General features: G+C 40.0%; 1 protein-coding gene across 5 annotated transcripts in view; it reads right to left on the bottom strand.

Annotated features, from left to right (window-relative positions):
• cadpsa (Ca2+-dependent activator protein for secretion a) overlaps positions 1-19378 on the bottom strand; it is a 183881-nt gene that overhangs the window by 108205 nt on the left and 56298 nt on the right. For all 5 annotated transcript variants that reach the window (XM_067505309.1, XM_067505313.1, XM_067505310.1 and 2 more), the window contains exons 4-6: positions 7301-7381; positions 6569-6805; positions 3792-3913 (exon numbers count right to left, since the gene is read on the bottom strand). In XM_067505309.1, coding sequence (XP_067361410.1) covers positions 3792-3913; positions 6569-6805; positions 7301-7381 — 440 coding nt within the window. The remainder of the gene's footprint in view (positions 1-3791; positions 3914-6568; positions 6806-7300; positions 7382-19378) is intronic.

Raw genomic sequence — 19378 nt, 5'->3', positions numbered from 1 at the left:
CTTTTTTTTTTTTTTTAGATCAATCAGCAATTGTGGTTCAATTGAGTGTTACAATTACAACTACTAGACCCATGTTAAATCCTCAAGTTTACCAAAATACAAAAGCAAGGCTATATGTATTTAGAGCTTCTGGAATAAATGAACAGGACAGAGAGAAGCACAGTTTCCAGCCAGGATCCCGTCTCTCATGCTGGCCATTTTTCCATCACTACAATGCAGCTTAAACTATTAAACAGTAGCATCAAGACCAATTCAGAGAAGAAAAAGTGGAAGGGGTGAAACAATGAACAAGTGGCTACCATGGAAACAAGATGTAACCTGTCGTGTCACTTCTGACACTCAAGCGCTGTCAGTTTTTTTCAGTTCCGCGGCTCGATTGTTGTAATAATAATGAAAATGATGGTTAGAGGCAAACCACTTACTTACTGCAGTGAACTTACTGTAAATGGTTACAAAATTGATTTTTACTGTTTTAATTCATATACATATACACACAATTAAGTAAATAATACTCATTAAGTAAAATCTGAATTTCCTAGTGTTTCAGTATTCATACAACAGTTCCTTTGCTCATAACATTCTCTAGAACAGGTTTAAGCTGTCATGATTAGTCTGCTCCTGAGCTAAAACACTACAAAGAACAAAAAAACACTTGGGGCAAATTAGTGTCAAGATTATTAAAAAACAGAGGTCAAGAGGTGAATACAAGAATACTTCCAGGTCCCTGAAGAAACTGTGATAAACTTCTTCAACATGCGCATTCATTCGCTTTAAATCCTCCTGACACAGACAGACCACATACCCTCTGGATCTATGAAGAGAAGGTGAGCTGCCTCCTCCACACACAAAAATTCCAGAGTTCAGAGGCCAGACCATGGCTGTTTGTGAAGTCCCCTCAACCTTCAAACATTCAATCATAATTGTGGAACTGCGTTATATCCTGGACCACCTTGACTACCCTGTGGCATATGTATTTATGCTTTGTGTTTGTGGATTTTAGATCATCGCTGTAATTCCACATGTCCTATCCTCCAAACTCTCCCAGCTCTCTGTATTCCCTTCATCTGTGAGTGGATCAAAGGCTTACTGATGAACAGGACACAGCAAGTAACGATGGAAAAAGTTATGCCCTACACAACAAATCAGTACCATCTTGTGTCTTCTCTAAACATTTGAGGTCGGACAAAAACATGAACTCCATCATCAAAAAGGCTCAGCTGAGGAATCACCACCGACCCTTCTCACTCTGGACTTCTTTCAGCTTCTCCCCTCTAGAAGGGACCACAGAGCTCTGTCTGCCAAAACCACCAGACACCAAAACAGTTTCTTTCCTCAGCCCATCACACTCAGTAACACCTGACCTCATGTTGCTGCTATCCATGCTGCACTGTAACACACTGGACACACTCATACTCAACTACTACATCCCAACACAAAGACTAATTGCACCCCCCCACACACACACACACACACACATACACAAGGAATTGTGTTTGCTTCATTTATGTCATTCTTATTGTGTCTGTAGCTGTTCTAGATTTGTATTTAAATTTACATAAAAAAAAATCTGTTAAAAAATGGAAACATAAAAAAAATGTAAACTTCCAAGGGGTTGATTCTAAACCTACAATAAATGGGCTTTTTCACCATGTTTCAAGAACTGTGACCAACTTAAAACGTTAAGGGGACTGTGCAATAAAAGAAAAAAAAAAAGACTCCTGACCTGTTGTGTGCCACCTTGAAAAGGGACTCAGCCATAAGCTAATGGTTAATGGTCTGCACTTATACAGTGCCTTTTTACCTATTGACACTCAAAGCGCTTTACACTGCTTCTTATCCACCTGTTCACACTCACACACCGATGGGGGAGCTGCTATGCAGCTGGCCAACACTCCCTGTGAGCAACTAAGTTGGGTTTCAGCATCTTGCCCCAGGACACTTCGACATGTGACCCAAGGAGCCGGGATTAAACCAACAATTGTGGGGTTGGTGGACGACTGCTCTACATCCTGCCTCACAGTCACCACCTATTCCATCTAATATGTGCACACAAGCCCATAGTAAGACAGCAGCCAGCTACCTAGAGTTTGGGTCAAAAGATGCTCAGGGGGCCCTGCAGGAGTGCTTCATTGTTACAAACTGAGACCTTTTCATGATTGTGGTGAGGACACTAAAGGCTTCTTACTGCAACACAGACTGCATGCACTTTGGTGAGGACAATGTTGTACAATCAAAAAAGGTCAAACATAGATAGATAAGGGAAGGAGGTTAAGAGTCTCCTCAACAAGGCAAAAGATAGGTCAATCAAGAGGATGTTGACAGATGCAAAGCAGCTACAGAGACGGACTAGAGCACAAGATGGGGCAGATTAATATAAAAGAGGTGTGAAATGGGATGAAGACATTAGTCCTTTTTATACAGAAATCCCACCAAATGTATTTCTTTAAAGCGCCTCTGCCAATGTAGACTACATTAAAAACACCACCCTTAAGAGGAATCAATGATCATTTTACACAGATACCGGCACCCACAGTTTGAGCAGCGTGACGTTTAGGATGGCGTTTAACAAGCATATCAGCTATACAAACAATAGCAGTGGTTACACAGTGATGCACATTTGCTAAGTGTTGGACATTGGTCAGGTTATGTCATCGAAAAAACCAACACAATATAAATGCACTGCCACCACCACAAACGGGATCTATCCAAACTCAAAACCAACAAAGTGAAGCAAGCTGATGAGTTAAACTCCAGAGTATTCAAAGTGTGGGCTGGTCAGCTCAAGGTTTTTCAGCACCCCATCAAAAACATCACATGTCTTGAAGCATTTGAGAGGCTGTTCCTGCAGGATCTAAGGTTCCAGATGTGGCTTGGACAGCTATGCATCTGATGTGGCAATGAGGAGCACTGGCATACCTGAAGGAATTGTACCACCAATCCTGCGTATAATCTAACGACGTGCTAGAAAGCTTTGTGGAGCGGTGCAGCAATAACTTTTCAAAGCTCGATATTAATAAAACCAGAGAATTGATGGTAGCCTTGGCCTAGCAAGAGCAAGAAGAGCAGAGTCCCAGTTACTATCCTTACAGAGCAAGTAGATAGCTAGTCATACAGAGATTTAGTGGTCCACATTAAAGAAAAACTGGTTAAATACAAGAAAGGCCAGAGGAGCCATTCTCCCCCAGGAGACTTTATTCTTTCATAGGCTTTGTAGGCTACTGGAGATGTTCTATTAGTCTATAGTGGTAAGTGCACTGTTCTTTGTACTTGTGCGCTGGGAAGGTGGGATCACACCTGATGAGGCCAACAGACTGAACAAGCTGCTCAAGGAGGCAAAATCTGTTGTTGAATTGGAAGTGGGCAGTCTGGAGGCTGCACGTGCAGTGAGGAGGATGGTGGACATGATCAGTGCCATACTGGCCAATAATCCATCTCCCCTGCTCTACGAACAATGGTGGAGGATGGGAATCTCTTTCAGCCACTGACTAATTCCAGCAAAGAGCAAAACAAAGCAATTCACTTAGAGCTATGTGCACCTTCCAAAATTAATGAATACTACTATATCAACGACAAAAACCCATTCTCAACCAATCAATAACCTTAACAGCCAACATTTGAATGTACTTGTTGTATAAAATGTATTGTTATAATTATTATTTTTGTTTTTTTTATATATAGTGCCTTATTCTTTTTATTATGTATTATTATTCTTTTACTGTCCTTCTGCCCACTGTACCTGTTCTGCAACCTGTCTTTGTGTGTGTGTGTGTGTGTGTGTGTACTGCACATACGTGGGTTTTGAGGCTTCAGCCTGGTCTGTCTGCAGTTTATGTCCTCCCTCCACCTCCATGGTGCAGTAAACAATCCTGTTTGGAGCCAACGACTTCAGACCTTGAACTTCCATGATCACCACCTGCACATAAACATAGACAGAGATAAAGCACGAATCAAAAGGGGAAGAAAATGCACACAGCCCAAATTCAAGTTTCGAACAGCGAAAAAACTTCTCGTTATCGTTTGCATGTCAATACAGCTGTTGTCAAACTAACATTTTTATGCCGTGTGATGACTGCATGACTATGGAGAAGAGTGAACCCCAACTAATTAGAGTTAGATGTGTTAGGAGCCTCAGTCAATCACTAAAAACACTGCAATGAAAGCCTGAATAAGACATCAAAAAGTGAGTTGGCGTGGACAGACTGGCACATTACCCTGCTGACACCAAGCTGAGGATTTACAAGTACAACAAAGTGATTTACCAGATTGTGGCAATATCATGTAATTTAATTGTTTGCCAACTGCAACAGGAATGACCAGTATGAAAAATGCTTTTCTGTTTGCTTCGTTTGTTTTTGTCAATGTGGACAGAAGTCTGCATTACATGAAAATAGTGCTTTTATTTCTCTGTCATGGAGTTGGACGTGGGCTTTCATTGCCTGCCATGCCAGGATGTAATTTGAGACTTTACTAGGAAAAAATGTGTTTAGTTAAAATTGGTTTTCCAGTTTGAAAAGCACAAAACAAATGTTTGAGCATTTATGCAATCACAGTGAGGAGCTGTACTGAGCGCAATCAGTCTTTGAGCTTCCTACATTTGCTCATCGGATTCTGGGCTGTTATGCTGAAGGGATCTCTGTGGAGGATAAACCCGCACAGAGGCTGTACACTTGGAATTTATTATCTGCCAGCAAGGACATACTGGATTCTGGATTCCTTTTCTGTCAATATAAGAACGGAGCTGCCAAATACCTATTTAAGTTGAGGCTCAAAAATTCTCTCAATTAGCAGAAGTCCCAAGAGACATCTCATCTCATTAGTAACTCACTAATCCTCAGAAACCATTCATGGGTCATTATTGTAACAGTAGTTGGGCTTTTTTTTACTGGTCCAGGCTCTTTCTAAACATCTCAGCTTCCCTGAACCAAGCTGACGGTCAGTGTCTTACGTAAGAGCCTTCTTTGTGTAATTGCATTATGTGTTTGATTCCTACTCAAATAGAAGCTATAGAAATGTGGAATGATCACCACATGTTCTGCAGAACACTGGGTTGAAAGATGTAGAAACTCATTTTATGGTTGACATTAAAGCTGCTCTGCAGTGGTGATTCTTTTAGTGTATGTATCCTATTTATTCTGGAGTGTTTTTCAGATCTACAAGCTCATTTAAGAAAAAAAAAATTTTTATATATATATATTGGTATTGCTTTATTGAAGACTTGTTTGTTCCTTAAACCTTTATCTGACTTGTATTTGTAATTTGGGGTTTTACAACATATAGTTGTTAGTTACATGTAGTTGGCATTACTATTTATAAAATTATAAAATAAAAAAAATAAAAAATAAATACTTCATGGCATTAATTCAGGAAATGACCATTGTCAACGATTGCACACAGATGCTACAACCCTGCATCTTCTCCAGTTCTGTTTGTGCAGTAGATCTATTACTACTACTATTAAACACATCAGCCAGACACACCGCTGCACTTGGTGACATTTCTTTATTCCAGTAATGTATTCTTGTTTGATTCTTTGCCTTCTCTTCCCTCAGCATGGTTTCACACATGCCCATACACAATCTCATTCACAGTCAGCTTCACCCTACTCCCTTGTACTCACTCACATGTCCTTGATTAGTAAACACCTGCATTCAGTTGATTACTGATCCCACTTGTGTGTAAGGACACCCAGGGCTTTGGGGTTAAATCACTACATCATGTTCACTCGCCTGTCTTCAGCCCCAGACTGTCACTTTCCCACACTATTAAAGGAAATTCCCTTTCCATGTTTGCTGTATCTTGCCACTGTTGCAGGTTGCAGACTGACAACTAAGCAGATGTGAGTAGGGAAGATTGGTGTTCAGTAGAACCGTCGTCCACCAATCCTGCAGTTGTTGGTTTGACCGGCACTTCAAGTCACATGTCAAAGTGTCCTTGAGCAAGACACTCAACCGCAACTTAGTTGCTCCCGGTGAGTGTTGGCCAGCTGCATAGCAGCTCCCCCATGGCCGTGTGAGCGTGCATGTTATTGTGAGTGCGAATGGGTGAATAACAATGAGTGTAAAGTGCTTTGAGTGCCAATAGGTAGAAAGTATAAGTACTATATAAGTGCAGACCATTTACCATTTAGTCTGTGTGGTGACTTTGGACAAAAAATTAATTTTGAAAATAACCTAAATTTTACTTTAAGAGTAATTGAGGTCACATTATGGCCATCATGTGTTACCTGAGGGTCACATGAGTCAAAATGTAAGTGTATTTTAAGTGGGAGATACAGAAAGCTGTGCTGGTCAGTCCTGACTCGCATTGTCACTGAGATGATATGTTACCACAACATCACCACATGGAAAAAGTTATGCTGCAAACCTCCTAGTCTTCCGTTCCTCCCTATGTCAAATTCTTCCACTGGGATGCATTGCATCATTATTGTGACATTCCTTGTCTTAGTCTTTAGCACTAGCATCAGGAGAAACTTTGTTTTGCCCAGAAATATCAATGTTCATGTTGCAGCACTAACCCTTTCTGATAAAATAAAAAAACAATCACAAATATTTGGAGACTTTCTACCAACCTCCAGAGTGAAGGACAGCACCACGTCAGATTTAGACAGGGTGTTTTCGTCCTCCTGGCCCATGTCCATGATGGAGGTGTTGTGGCCTCTTTTCAGTTTCTGCAGTTTGAACTCTCCTCCCTTGGACACAGGCATGCTCTCCAGGTTGGCCATCAGCAGGTTTACAGAAGATCTCAGCTCCTCAATGAACATTGCCTCCATATCTCTGGAGGCAAACTTGGGGAACCTTCCACCATACTGACCAAAACAGAAAGACAACAATTAATGAGCAATTTCCACCAAACATCAGATGGTACAGTTGTTGGCCCATTTTCCAACATATCAACACGTTTACCATGTACTTTGTATGATCTGTGCGCTGCATTGGCAGTGTAGGTCTGTTAGTCCAGTGCTGTGATCCTCATTGAAATATATTGACAGATATTGGGTATATTGAGGTCACGTTGTTAGAGACATCTGTGGTCTATGGAGGAGAAATCCTACGGACTTTGACATTCCTTTTACTCTGGCACCATTCCGTGGTTGTTATTTGTGACTTGTAGTCACAGCTGTAAAGTGTTTTGACAACTGTTGATTTACTATAAAATCTGGTTCATAGACTCTTGGTGCTAAGTTGGTGAATCCTGACTAAACTCAGTGGTGTCTTGACACAAAATTGACACATTGGAGCCTAGCAACAGGGTATCAATATGTTCATTCATCCACTCATCATCTATTCAACTTTTATTTTACCCGTGCGATCTGGTCCGCCATCTGCAGTCGACCATCCAGCTCTCGTCTGATCTGTGCTGCCTGCTCATCAGGGTTGTCCAGCTAGAGAAACACAGAAAGACAGTGCCACTCAGAAATTGAATAATGACAACAATATATATTTTATAATATTACTTATAATCACAACAATGTTGGCAAAAGGAATTGAAACAAAGAAGAGTTGAATTTCATACTAAAAGACGCTCCCAATAACTTCAACAAAAAACTGTTGACAAAAAAAATTAAAAACACTTGAACGTTGAAACGGATTCAAAACGAGAAACTGAACGAGGGACAAACAGGACTCCAACTAAGAGGAAACACCGTCTTTCAGCTGCTTGCTACAACTTCCCACACTGGTTGCTGCAGTTGCTCACTGCAGAATATATGAATATATTTGATATGGAATCTACATGGTAAATGTTCTGCACCTTATATAGCACTTTTCTACCTATTGGCACTCAAAGCACTTTACACTGCTTCTTATTCACCCATTTATACACCGATGGGGGACACTCACAGGGAGCAACTAAGTTGGGGTTCAGTATCTCACTGACCAGAGGAGCCGGGGATTGAAGCAACAACTGTGAGATTGGTGGACAACCGCTCTACCTTCCTGCGCCACAGTCGCCCCAATTGGTTGGTATTAGTCACACTATGTTACCTTATGTAAGATCAAACCCACATACTATGCAGCTGATTTGTTGGAGCACCTGATTATAAACATGTCTTGCTGTACCTAAATACAAGTTGCCAGAAATATCTGGCAAGAATTTCAATTAACTAAATGACTAATCATTCCTAAGTTTCCCTGAAAACATTCTGTCCCAGTTCTTTCTACAAATATGCAAAATGCATCTACAACAGCCTTACTTTTCATGTTCTTCTTGTTTTCTCTTCTACATCTACTATAATAAAAGCACAAATGTTTTTATAATGAAAGTTTTTCCTAACTACAGTAGTCTATGAGTCAGTATTCTGAGGTCCTAATTCAAGAAATCAAAGTCTCATCTGAAACCCAACACCTGCTCAGAAAACCACATTGTAAATTAGACAGCTCCAAACATCTAAAGAATATTGGGGACCTCCGACTTTATCATTTCACAAACAAAAACAGTCCGGAGCCTGTATCTTTACAAACCACTATCTTTTCACAAACTCAAACAAGTGCCACCTTTGGTTGCTATATATTGTGTCCATATGTTTTTGGAAACTGAGAAAAATAAGTGGAAGAGTTTGTGTTTCACCACTTCTCACTTCATGTGTGAAGAGAATTTTCCACCAGTGACCACACTAATACCAGATTTCACCTTGGCAGAAAGGAAGATTTCATTGTTTGGTCAGTGTGATTATGTTTATATGTATCTTAGACAAGTGTGTTATTGTCAAAACCTTGTGTAGTGCAGTGTGTATTTGTTCCTCATTTAAAGACAATGATTGACAGACATGCTTGTACCCATAATCACAGTGAATCACTTGTCGATACCTTCTCTTTCCAGTGGGCCAAGAGCAGCTTTGCCGCTTACAGAGGCCACTGATACTGAGAGCAGGACTCAATCTGAGAACGATGTGGAATTCATCATCGGCTCTCGCTCCGGGCAGCAGGATCAATACCCCCTCTTCTGCCGAGCCTGCTGATTAGCAGGGAGCAGGAGCAGGCTAATGTTAATGTCACACAATGTGTATGTGTGTGTGAGTGTGTGATAACAGCGGGATGTTGTTATCAGCCATCCAGAGATGCTAAGGTGCATTTCGTCTCCTAAAAAATAGGATTAGATTTATATCATAAACTGCGGTGTTCCTTAAATTTTTTGACATGGTTTATTTCCGAGAAACCTTTTTTTTTTGACGAATGAATGAAACTCCACATTTGTGTCAGGGTGTAGAGCAGAAAAAACAAGTGCACAACTGTCACACCAGAGACTGAGGTTTCCATCCGCCTGCCCAGGCTGATGGAGGCCTGTCATTTTTCCCAACAAAATGGCAGCTGCCACCCTATACGCCTACAAGCTGTCAGGATACACACTGAGGTTGGGTCACAAAGGCATGAAGCTTGGCACAGTAACCCTTCGCTGTAGACTGAACACCACATCTCTTGTACAGATGTATAATGTATTATGTATTATGACTGCATTTACCTCCACTTAAGCAACCCAGGTACTCAGAGAAACCAGCTTTCTCAGGTAATGAGGGAACAGTGTTTACATGCACTTAAGAAACCTAGTTACGGGAAATTCCCCCCCCGCGACTTATTTTAGAAACCTGGGGCACAGATTGTACCTGTATGGTGACAGAAAACACTGTTTTTTGACTTTTCATTTGTGTGTGTGTGTGTGTGTGTGTGTGTGTGTGTGTGTGTGTGTGTGTGTGTGTCTGTGCACGTGTGCAAGAGAAAGGAAAAATAGGGACACATGAAGCTGATTCACCACGGAGACTGTCCGGTTTGATTATAAATATATGATGGACACATTACGAACAATACATGCTGATGTATCATTACATAAAGTGGTGACCTTTAACTCTTTTAACTCTGGAGTCCTCCAACTTTGCCCCCCACAGAGGTCACTTGTACCTACATTCTTATACGTCCCCGTGAACAGTTTGTTGAAATAATCTTTGTAGGGTCAAAATACTTCATTACAATGCAGTACAGCTGCTAGATATCTCTGACCAGTACAACGTATTTGTTTTGGATTTTTGGCAGTTGGTACAAACAACTTACTTTACAACTTATATTTTACAGAAACAGAGTCTCAAAATCTTTTGGCAAATATTTGCACTTTTACATGAGTATTGTATTTGTGTGCCACCTCTGAACATAGTGTATCAAATGCTGTAAAACTAAGTGATAGTATCAGAAAAGTGTTATTTTAAACAAAGAGGAGGTTTCTCAGAGTCTAACTATGGCTAAACTAAAGGCCTCTAAAGAAACAATGCATGTAATTCTATTACACTTTGTGAAAACTGGATCCAAAAAGCACAATGACCAAATGTGACAACACTATTAGAAGACCTATGCATTAAGCCTTCACGAAGGGAGGAAAGTAGGCAACCTGACATCAGGGGATTAGGTTTGGGTGTGAAGAAGTCTCTGTGGTTTACTGATCTCAAACAATCATTTGAGATCAATAAACACAGCAGCCGAAAGGACCAAAAAAAAAAAAAACACAGCAGAGTTTATTATAGCAGCAAGAACTGTTCTCAGCAAAATGATGGAAAAGAAGAAAGACTGAGGTTCGGGGACACTTTAGTACGATCTGGCAATGCTCGACTGACTAAACCACTTACCATCAGGTGAGCTTGTGATGAATGGTGGTGAATTTTGAGCGTTTAGTTGTTGGTGGGAAAGCTTTACTGAAAATGAAATCTGGAAAAGAAAATCTGACATGCTGCACAGAGTGGTGAGCAGCAGCTTTTAACGCAAACGCTGATGTCATAGTGAAACATGACATCAGAGTTATATTTACAACAGTTATATTTACACACAATATTAAAGTAATTGGTGAAATGTTTTGAAACATGCAACATGTTTAAATTACATTTTCGTAAATTACAGCTCATGCTGCTATAATGACATTGGGTATTGGCAGCCGTGTGAAATTCCTCACAGGGTGGAAGGTAGCATTGATGTGGGTGGGGCTGGATATCTACTTGGCAAAATGACTGTCAGACTGCACATTTGCTTGGTGGAAGAAGGGATGTAACAAAAGTCTTGGCACTATTTTACATGGAAAACTGACTCATCACTACAAGAGGGTCATAGTCAGAAACACAGATATATGGATCTGTTTGTTTGCTCAAACACTAAATGTTTATTTCTAGTTTGGATTCTCCATAATTGCTATATAGCATCATCCAAGGGTTAATTTAAGAACAAAATGAGAGATTGGGTGCTTTACCTGCTTCCACCAGTACACCAGTTATTTGTAGCTCTCCATGCTTCAAACATCATGCTGCAGCTCTTGGAATAAACAAGCCAAAGTACAAATTGTCCTGCTTTATAACTCAATAGCACTGTAACTGCATTCACTCTGTCCACTGGCTGTGTTATATACTGCTGCCTTTCCCCTTGTTCCTGTGGAAGCTGCTGCATGATTGTTCCAGGGAATGTCTCATGTCTTCACAGGGGGGCAGATGGTAGAGGGAGCGTGGGCAGACCGGGTCGTTTGGAGCCGGGAGATGAAACAGCCTGCTGCATCGGGAAGCCAGGGACAGTTTTAACTGAGGAATGACCCACCAGAAACAATATGTCTAAAGAAAAACTTTCATTACCACATTAACTAGTGCAAAACGGATGCGGTATTCTGTTCTTCTCGAACATGTGATTTACAGGTTTTACCTAAATGATATAAAGATAATTACCCAACAACCCTGTGTTGTTTGGCTTTTTTTTTTTTTGTGGATAGTTTAATTTGACCTTTTGACTTTCATCTCAAGGTAAATAGGTAAATAGACCTCTAACCACGTATGTAAGTGTAATCTAAATTACACTACACTAATTTAACACTAAGTTATTTAGCAGACACATTTATCCAAAGCGATTTACAACTAAGCAGCAGACACTAGGGAGAACTTGGGGGTTTGATGTCTTGACCAGGGACAGGAGGACCAGGAGTCAAACCACTGTCCCTGTGGTTCGTGAATGACTGCTCTACCAACTTAGCTACAGCCAAACCCATTAATTACAAATACTAATTAATTAAAAATGCATTTAATTAATTACAAATATAAAACTGCCCTTTAAGGTCACTAAATCTAAATTGGTTTCAAAAGTCACACGATTATTTAAAGATCACCTGAGTGCAGTCAATGAGTCTAAAGGATCATAGAATAAATACAGAATAAATATAGAATATGTATCTAGAAGGTCCAGCTTGCTGTGTCATGGCCCTTAGTCTTGTTAGCAAAGTGCTGCTGTGTGATCTTACTGACTCGCATTAACAGGGCTTCCTCCAAACAACGAGGACGTGTTAACTCTCAGTTAAATTTCTTCAACTGTTTCTGACTTTAAAACAGAAAAAAGTCAATTTTAAAGAAAAGTACATGTCTTTTCTCAGCCGCTAGGGACACAACTAAGACACTGTGTCACAACTCAGCTTCTAGAAAGTCTTCTTTTTCTGTCTACCCATAACAAGTCTCTGTGACATTGAGAAGTCAGAGTCTTTGAAAGCCTCCTGGAATACATTTACACATACAATATCTACACTAGGAATTTTACTTTCTTTACAAGAAGTATGAAATTTGACCAATGTAAAATCAATTCTTAATCCTTACGAAAGACATTGTCATGACTAAAGATCTGTTGTGGATGTTAACAAATTGCTGTGCCTTCATTCTGGGTGTAACTGGGCATTAACCCAACTGAAATCTAGCAGAGAGAACTCATATCCAGGGCAAGACCCCAGGAGAACCACATAGTTAGCAGAGTCAATAAGGTAATTTATGCTGCTGCAGATGGTGTGTGTGTGTGTCCGTGTGTGCGTGTGTGTGTTTGGGTGTGTATTACAGTGGGGTAACTGAACATTTTGGCACCGATCAATATAAATGTAATTAATGCCATCTTGAAAACAAATATTCATCAGTCATTCTAAATTCAGTCATTTGGTATAAAATTGAATTATAATGGTAATTATGTTTTCCGCTGCACAGTAATAGTACATTAAACTGAATCTACATTTAGGAAAGTCACGGATTAATGCCACAACAAATATATAGTCTATATTATGCTATAGACTATATACTGAATTTAGATTTAAATAAATGGTCTGCACTTATAAAGTGCTTTTCTACTTACTGGCACTCAAAGCACTTTACACTGCTTCTTATTTACCCATTCACAATCACACACACTCACACACCGATGGGGGAGCTGCTATGCAGCTGGCCAACGCTCACCGGGAGCAACTAAGTTGGGGTTCAGTTTCGAGATCAAGGACACTTTGACATGTGACCAGTGGAGCCGAGGATCAAACCAATAACTGCGGGATTGGTGGACGACCACTCTACCTTCAAGCCCCACAGTCACCCCACATGCATTTAGGGCTGTCACGGGTTAATGCCACAACAAATATATAGTCTTGGAGAGTCACAGTCTAGGTCAACTGTGGCGCAGGAAGGTAGAGTGGTTGTCCACCCATCTCACAGTTGTTGGTTCAATTCCCACCTCATCCAGTCACATGTCAAAGTGTTCTTGAGCAAAACCCAACTGAACCTCAACTTAGTTGCTCCCAGCAAGTGTTGGCCAGCTGCATAGCAGCTCCCCCACTGGTGTATGAGTGTGAGTGTGAAGTGTAGGGTGGTTTGAGTGCCAATAGGTAGAAAAGCATCACCAGTTATATATATTATATATTATATGGGTGATGTTTGTTTTATACTCTCCTGTGAAATTTTAGAGGTTGTTTGTACAAAACGTGAAAAGCAACCAGCAGAAATGTATGTATAAGTCTGTATGTATAAGCAGCTACAGTATGATGCACACACAGGTCAGGAGGTCAGAGTGGATGGCTGGAAAGGATTGGAGTTTGAATTCAGGGACAATACTAACGTGACGTAAGGAACAAGTATTTAAAGCCAAACCACAACAATTTTACCAATCCAACCTGCCCAATGTTTTGTTGTTGCTTTTGTTGCTCTTTTTCTTTTCTCTCTTCACTTTTCACTCACCCCAACCGATCAAGGCAGATGGCCGCCCACCCTGAGCCTGGTTCGGCTGGAGGTTTCTTCCGTTAAAGGGAGTTTTTCCTCTCCACTGTTGCCTAGGGCTTGTTCAAGGGGTAATTGTTGGGTTCTCTCTATACATCTTTATAGTCTTGACTTTATTATGTAAAGTGCCTTGAGATGTCTTTGCTGTGAATTGGCGCTATATAAATAAAGTTGAATGGAATTGCATTGGTCCGTTCACACACAGATGTGACACCAGACAAAACATCACTTTCTGTTAATAGGTTTGCATTCTTCAACAGAAAGATGCACTGTGTAGCACACAAGCACACCTCACCTCACATGTCTAACCTTTTAAGGATTGTGGATTCACCTGTTAAACCAGTAGATGACAAACAGACATATCTTATGCAAAAACAGATGCAGTTTTGCTAGAGACAAAAAAACTAATCCACTGCCTAACAGCCTGCAGCAGCACATCAGCAGAGCAGCAGCAGCATGTTTGGTGCAGAATCCATTCAAGACACCGTGTTAGTATATTGGTATATAACATGTTTCACTGTATGTGTGTGTGTTTCCAATTCTCTCTCAAAATATACTGACCTGATTAAGACATATGTGATTTAAATTACATGTTTATGTGCACTGTAAATATCAGGTCTCTGTACGGTCGACAATTAAACTTTACCAAAGCTGACAATTTTCGCAAGACACCAGGGTTCAACTGTAGAGTGAGACATTGTGCACTTTGATGATGATCTTAACACATGGCACACTTGGTTACTCTGGTAAGGAAGTACATGTGTGGCATTGTCACGGATGCGGTGTTTTGTTTCTATGTAATTTATCTTGTAACTTGAATTTGGGGCGGCAGTGGCTCAGTGGAGTGGCTGCCTACCGACCAATGGTTTCATGGTTCGCTCACTGCTCTTCACTGAACCCCTAACAACCCATCCACCGTCGTGAGGTGCTGGTCCCACTGGGGACCGTTGACCGTAGTAACACCAAAGGGTACCTGTGGCATCAATATGATTGTGTGAATGTGGGGCAGGAGGTAATTCCCCAGAGGCTGGTTCGATCCCTGGCTCCTCTGGTCACATGTCAAAGTCCTTGAGCAAGACACTTTATAATTGCTCCTGGTGAGCGTTGGCCAGGTGCATAGCAGCTCCCCCATCAGTGTGTCTGTGATTGTGAGCGCTTTGATTACCAATAGGTAGAAAAGCGCTATATGAGTGCAGAACATTCACCATATTCAAATGTGATGCCTAAGGAAGAGGCATTATCTGACACTGTGGGGTGAGAACGTGTTGGAATATGCTGATACTCACCACACCTGCCACACCTAAATGCTGAGTGTGTTTCTTGTGAAAAGCATTATTTAAGCCTCTGAATGTGCCACTTAAAGAGGGTTTTAAAGAAGCAACCAATGTCAACACCACTTTGCTCCTTGGTAAAGTTAATGCAGTACATGACAGTAAATACTTCACAAAGGATGGCTTTAACACAGGACACCACAGTTTTTTTCCTGTTCCATATCCATAACAACAAATGTTTTCAAACTCCCTAATATTAACCTGAAAGTTAACCAAATAGAAGCAAACCAAATCTTACCATAATTTTGTCATCGTAAAACATACATTTACCAACATTAAATGTCAAGATTCATTAAATCTGAACAAGCTTTTATTGGATGTGTTGTTTAGTTAAAATAAACAGGAATGTTTGAGGGTCTACATTGTGAAGCTGTCAAAAGATGACAAGTGAGGGGACCTCTTTATGGCACTAGTGTGCTTCAGGAGAAGTGTTTGTTGGATTATCTAATGCTTTCATGAGGCTAGAATCCAAAAATTGCATCCTCTGCTTATGTAACTGAAGGAAAGAGACAACTGGACAGTTAGACCAGACGTTTGAGTGGCTGTGCTCTGTTGATGTCGTATTTGACAAGCATTAGAGGACACTGTCCCTGGAGATGATGATTGTGACAGGTGGAGTTTTTGGGTCAGTGGATTAAGCTAAGTTCCTCAGCTGAGGAACTCTGGTTCGCAGACTTTCTGCTTCAACACACAACAGTTTGAACCAGTTGTCATGACTACTGGTCCCCCTGTTGGATTCTTAATGGTCATTTGTGATGCACACATGCACCTACATATACAGCAACAATGTTATTTTTTGCACAACTAACGTGTCACATTATTTGTGCTTTTATAGCATGTGCTTCTAAATTTACACCATTAAATTATTAATTTAAGATTAAACATGAACAGCATTTGGAACAAACTGTTATCTTGTAAAGGGACGCCAAATAAATTAGTTTTTAACAGCCAAAAATCTAATGAGATACACATATCTGATTCCAAACTCTAATTAAAATTGTATTACATTCCATTCTGAGTGTCCATGACCTGACAACCACCACGGTTTATTTTACATAAGATCATAGCAGTAAGCAGTTCAGCAAATACTAAATAAGCTGAAACTATCCACTGATGTTCTAGATGTTTTAGACACACCTCCATTGCTTCTAGAGGAACAACGTTTAATGCCAAAATGGCAAAAAGTGATATAGACATCTCTAAGTGAAAACATAAGACCATCATGCATTAATCATCTTTTAACCATTATAACAGTTATAAAAATCAGTAAAGCTTAATTTCAAAATTAAATTGGTGGCATTTAGTTGCTAGACCAGACTCTACCATTAAACCACAGAGTTAATTTTAACAAACTGCTAACACATTTAACACAGTACTAAGACAGAGTACAGACTCACACGCATACTCCAAATATGTGATGGACAGTCCTGAAACCATCCCAAAAAATTACCTTCCTATACAACTAAACTGCAAACATGATTGTGTTATTCCGAGGAATTACAACCACATTATGTTTCCTATGAACATAATGCGAATATGTTGACATGTAATGTAAATGGCAACTTGCAAATACATTGAGAGTAAATATATCAATAAAATCTTACCAGACAACTTATTTTTAAATAATATATCCGATCTTGAAGCAAAATATCTGGTTTAGTTTTCTGGCACAACATCCTTTAGTACAATGTCTAATTTGTGTGACTACGGTGTTATTAAACTATTTTATGGTTGTGTTTAGGTAGTTACAAGAGCTGGTTAGGGTCAGAATAAGATCCTCTGGGACCCTCCCCCACCACCTCCTGGCAGCTCCCTTTCCCTTAATGAATGTACCATTTCCTTCATTCAAACAATGTGTTGCATTGGAACACAATGATTAAATCATTACATTTGCTATAGAAAAGTAAGCAGACGGGGCATTTTATTCCACTGCATACAAAGACTTGGACAGTGCAGGACAAACTGACCAAATATTAACCTACTAACACAAAGGAGTTGAGCATGATCCATCATTCTTCTGACAAATCTCATTTCCTCTGTTAGAATGGCCCAATTTCAAAAATATCATCAGAAACTATAACACACGAATACAACTCAAACCCAGCAAGGTCTTGATCCTCAACTTGTTCTTTATGCACAATAAACTCCTCAACCCACCATTCAGATGTATTGTCATCTCTAAATCTTCAAAATACACCAGAAACAGGTCAAACTGCATTGATACAATTGAAACAGCAATAATATGACATGTGAAAATTGCAATTACAATGTTTCAGTTTATAATAACAACAGCCAACATTAAATGTATCTATATCAACATTTACACCAAGTTCTAAAAGTTGTCTCTTATTCAGTTTAAAAAAGCAAAGCCACCATTAAGAAGGGGATATTCACATTCAAACCATCTCAATACTTGACAAATTGTCCACAAGAGAATCAACAATCACTTCCACTCAGATTGGAAACAGAACAACCTGAATGCCAAGAATGATCAATGATGGATCGAGTAATGTAGCTTGTGCTTCCTGTGTCCTGTCGTTGGTTGTTACAGAGGTGGTCTACAGTACCTATCTAACAGCTGACTATTATATGCTGCCTTCAAGTTCCAAATAGATATTAGAAGTAAAGAGATGTCGTCTGAATGAAGATGTATTTACCATTTAACACTTTGAGACTTAATTGATATAACCATTTAGTTGAATGACAATTGACTGCATGGCTATTACAAGTATTCCGTTTATAAGGAAATTTTACAACTGTCTCAGAATTGGCAGCACTGTGCCCAAAGAAGTTGTCAGGAGTGCGGGTTAAATCACAGTGAGATGTGGATGTGAGCTCCATGTAATTCAGCGCCCCCGCTTTGCTAACTTGCAGTTTTGTCTTCATCACTGTTTCACACTGGCCCATCGAATGTACAGTGTAGTTCCTTTTCTTTGACTAGATTAAAAACACAGCCATCGGCAAGCAGAAGGACTCATGTTCAAGAGTCTTTAGACGATGTTGAAAGCTCCCAAGCAGTCGCAGCTTGATTGCTAGCTGTCTACAACATTTCCCCATTAGTACAATAAAGTGCTTCAAAATGACAAATGAATGAATAAATAAAAACAATTTTACAATCAATAATGATTCAAAGTATCTGAATAATGGATTTCCTGTAAGCTAAACCCATCAGCATTATTACTGGATGTAAGGAGTTGGGAATGACCTGTATGTATGAAGCCAAAATTAGTGAACACGTACGTTTTGCTTAGTTTAGTGATTGCAAAGGTTATTTAATCAAGCTGATGAATACCTGTACCACCCTGTACCTAACCCAAACATTCATTAATAAACCAAGAATACTGACAGATCGTTTTATTTGGTTACATTAACACCGCTCGGTTCTCTCTACTGATTTCAAGTTGCTATCTCCTCCGGATGGATTAACAGGCCCAAACCCTAACAGTGATTAAAAAAAGCAATCACTTGTGCTTAATTCAGACAAGGGAACACCAGTTGGCATTAAAAGGGAAGGAGAAGGGGGGAATGAATGGTAGCCTCTGTATACAGTTGCCATGGTGACCACATACAAAAGGACAAAAGGCACTGGGGAGTGTGTGTGTGTGTGTGTATGTGTGATTGTGTGATTGTGTGTGTGTAGTGCTTTCATGTAAGATAACATTTTAATATTTTAGGAGTGAGTTCAAGATATATTAGAATCAAGATACGTTTGTCAACCTCTGCCACACACAAACAACATTTGTCACTTGTGGGGACTTTACATTGACTTACATTTATTTGCTAGAGACTTAAATTAACCTACACCATTACCACCACTTGCCTAAACCTGATCCTAACCATAATCTTAACAGTTTTTTTAAAATTGTATGATTTACATGGTATGTGACCAGCCTTTGGTCCCGACAAGTAAGATTAGTCCCCATAATGCGAGTATGTAAACAGATTCAGTCCCCACAAAATGAGTAATACATGGTGCACACACAGTACTGAGGCCAAGTGCTGAGGTCAACCTCAGAGAGCCGCATGT

The sequence above is a fragment of the Channa argus genome, chromosome 5 (assembly GCF_033026475.1).
Source record: "Channa argus isolate prfri chromosome 5, Channa argus male v1.0, whole genome shotgun sequence".
Classification (NCBI taxonomy): domain Eukaryota; kingdom Metazoa; phylum Chordata; class Actinopteri; order Anabantiformes; family Channidae; genus Channa; species Channa argus.
This window is presented reverse-complemented; position numbering and strand designations above follow the sequence as displayed.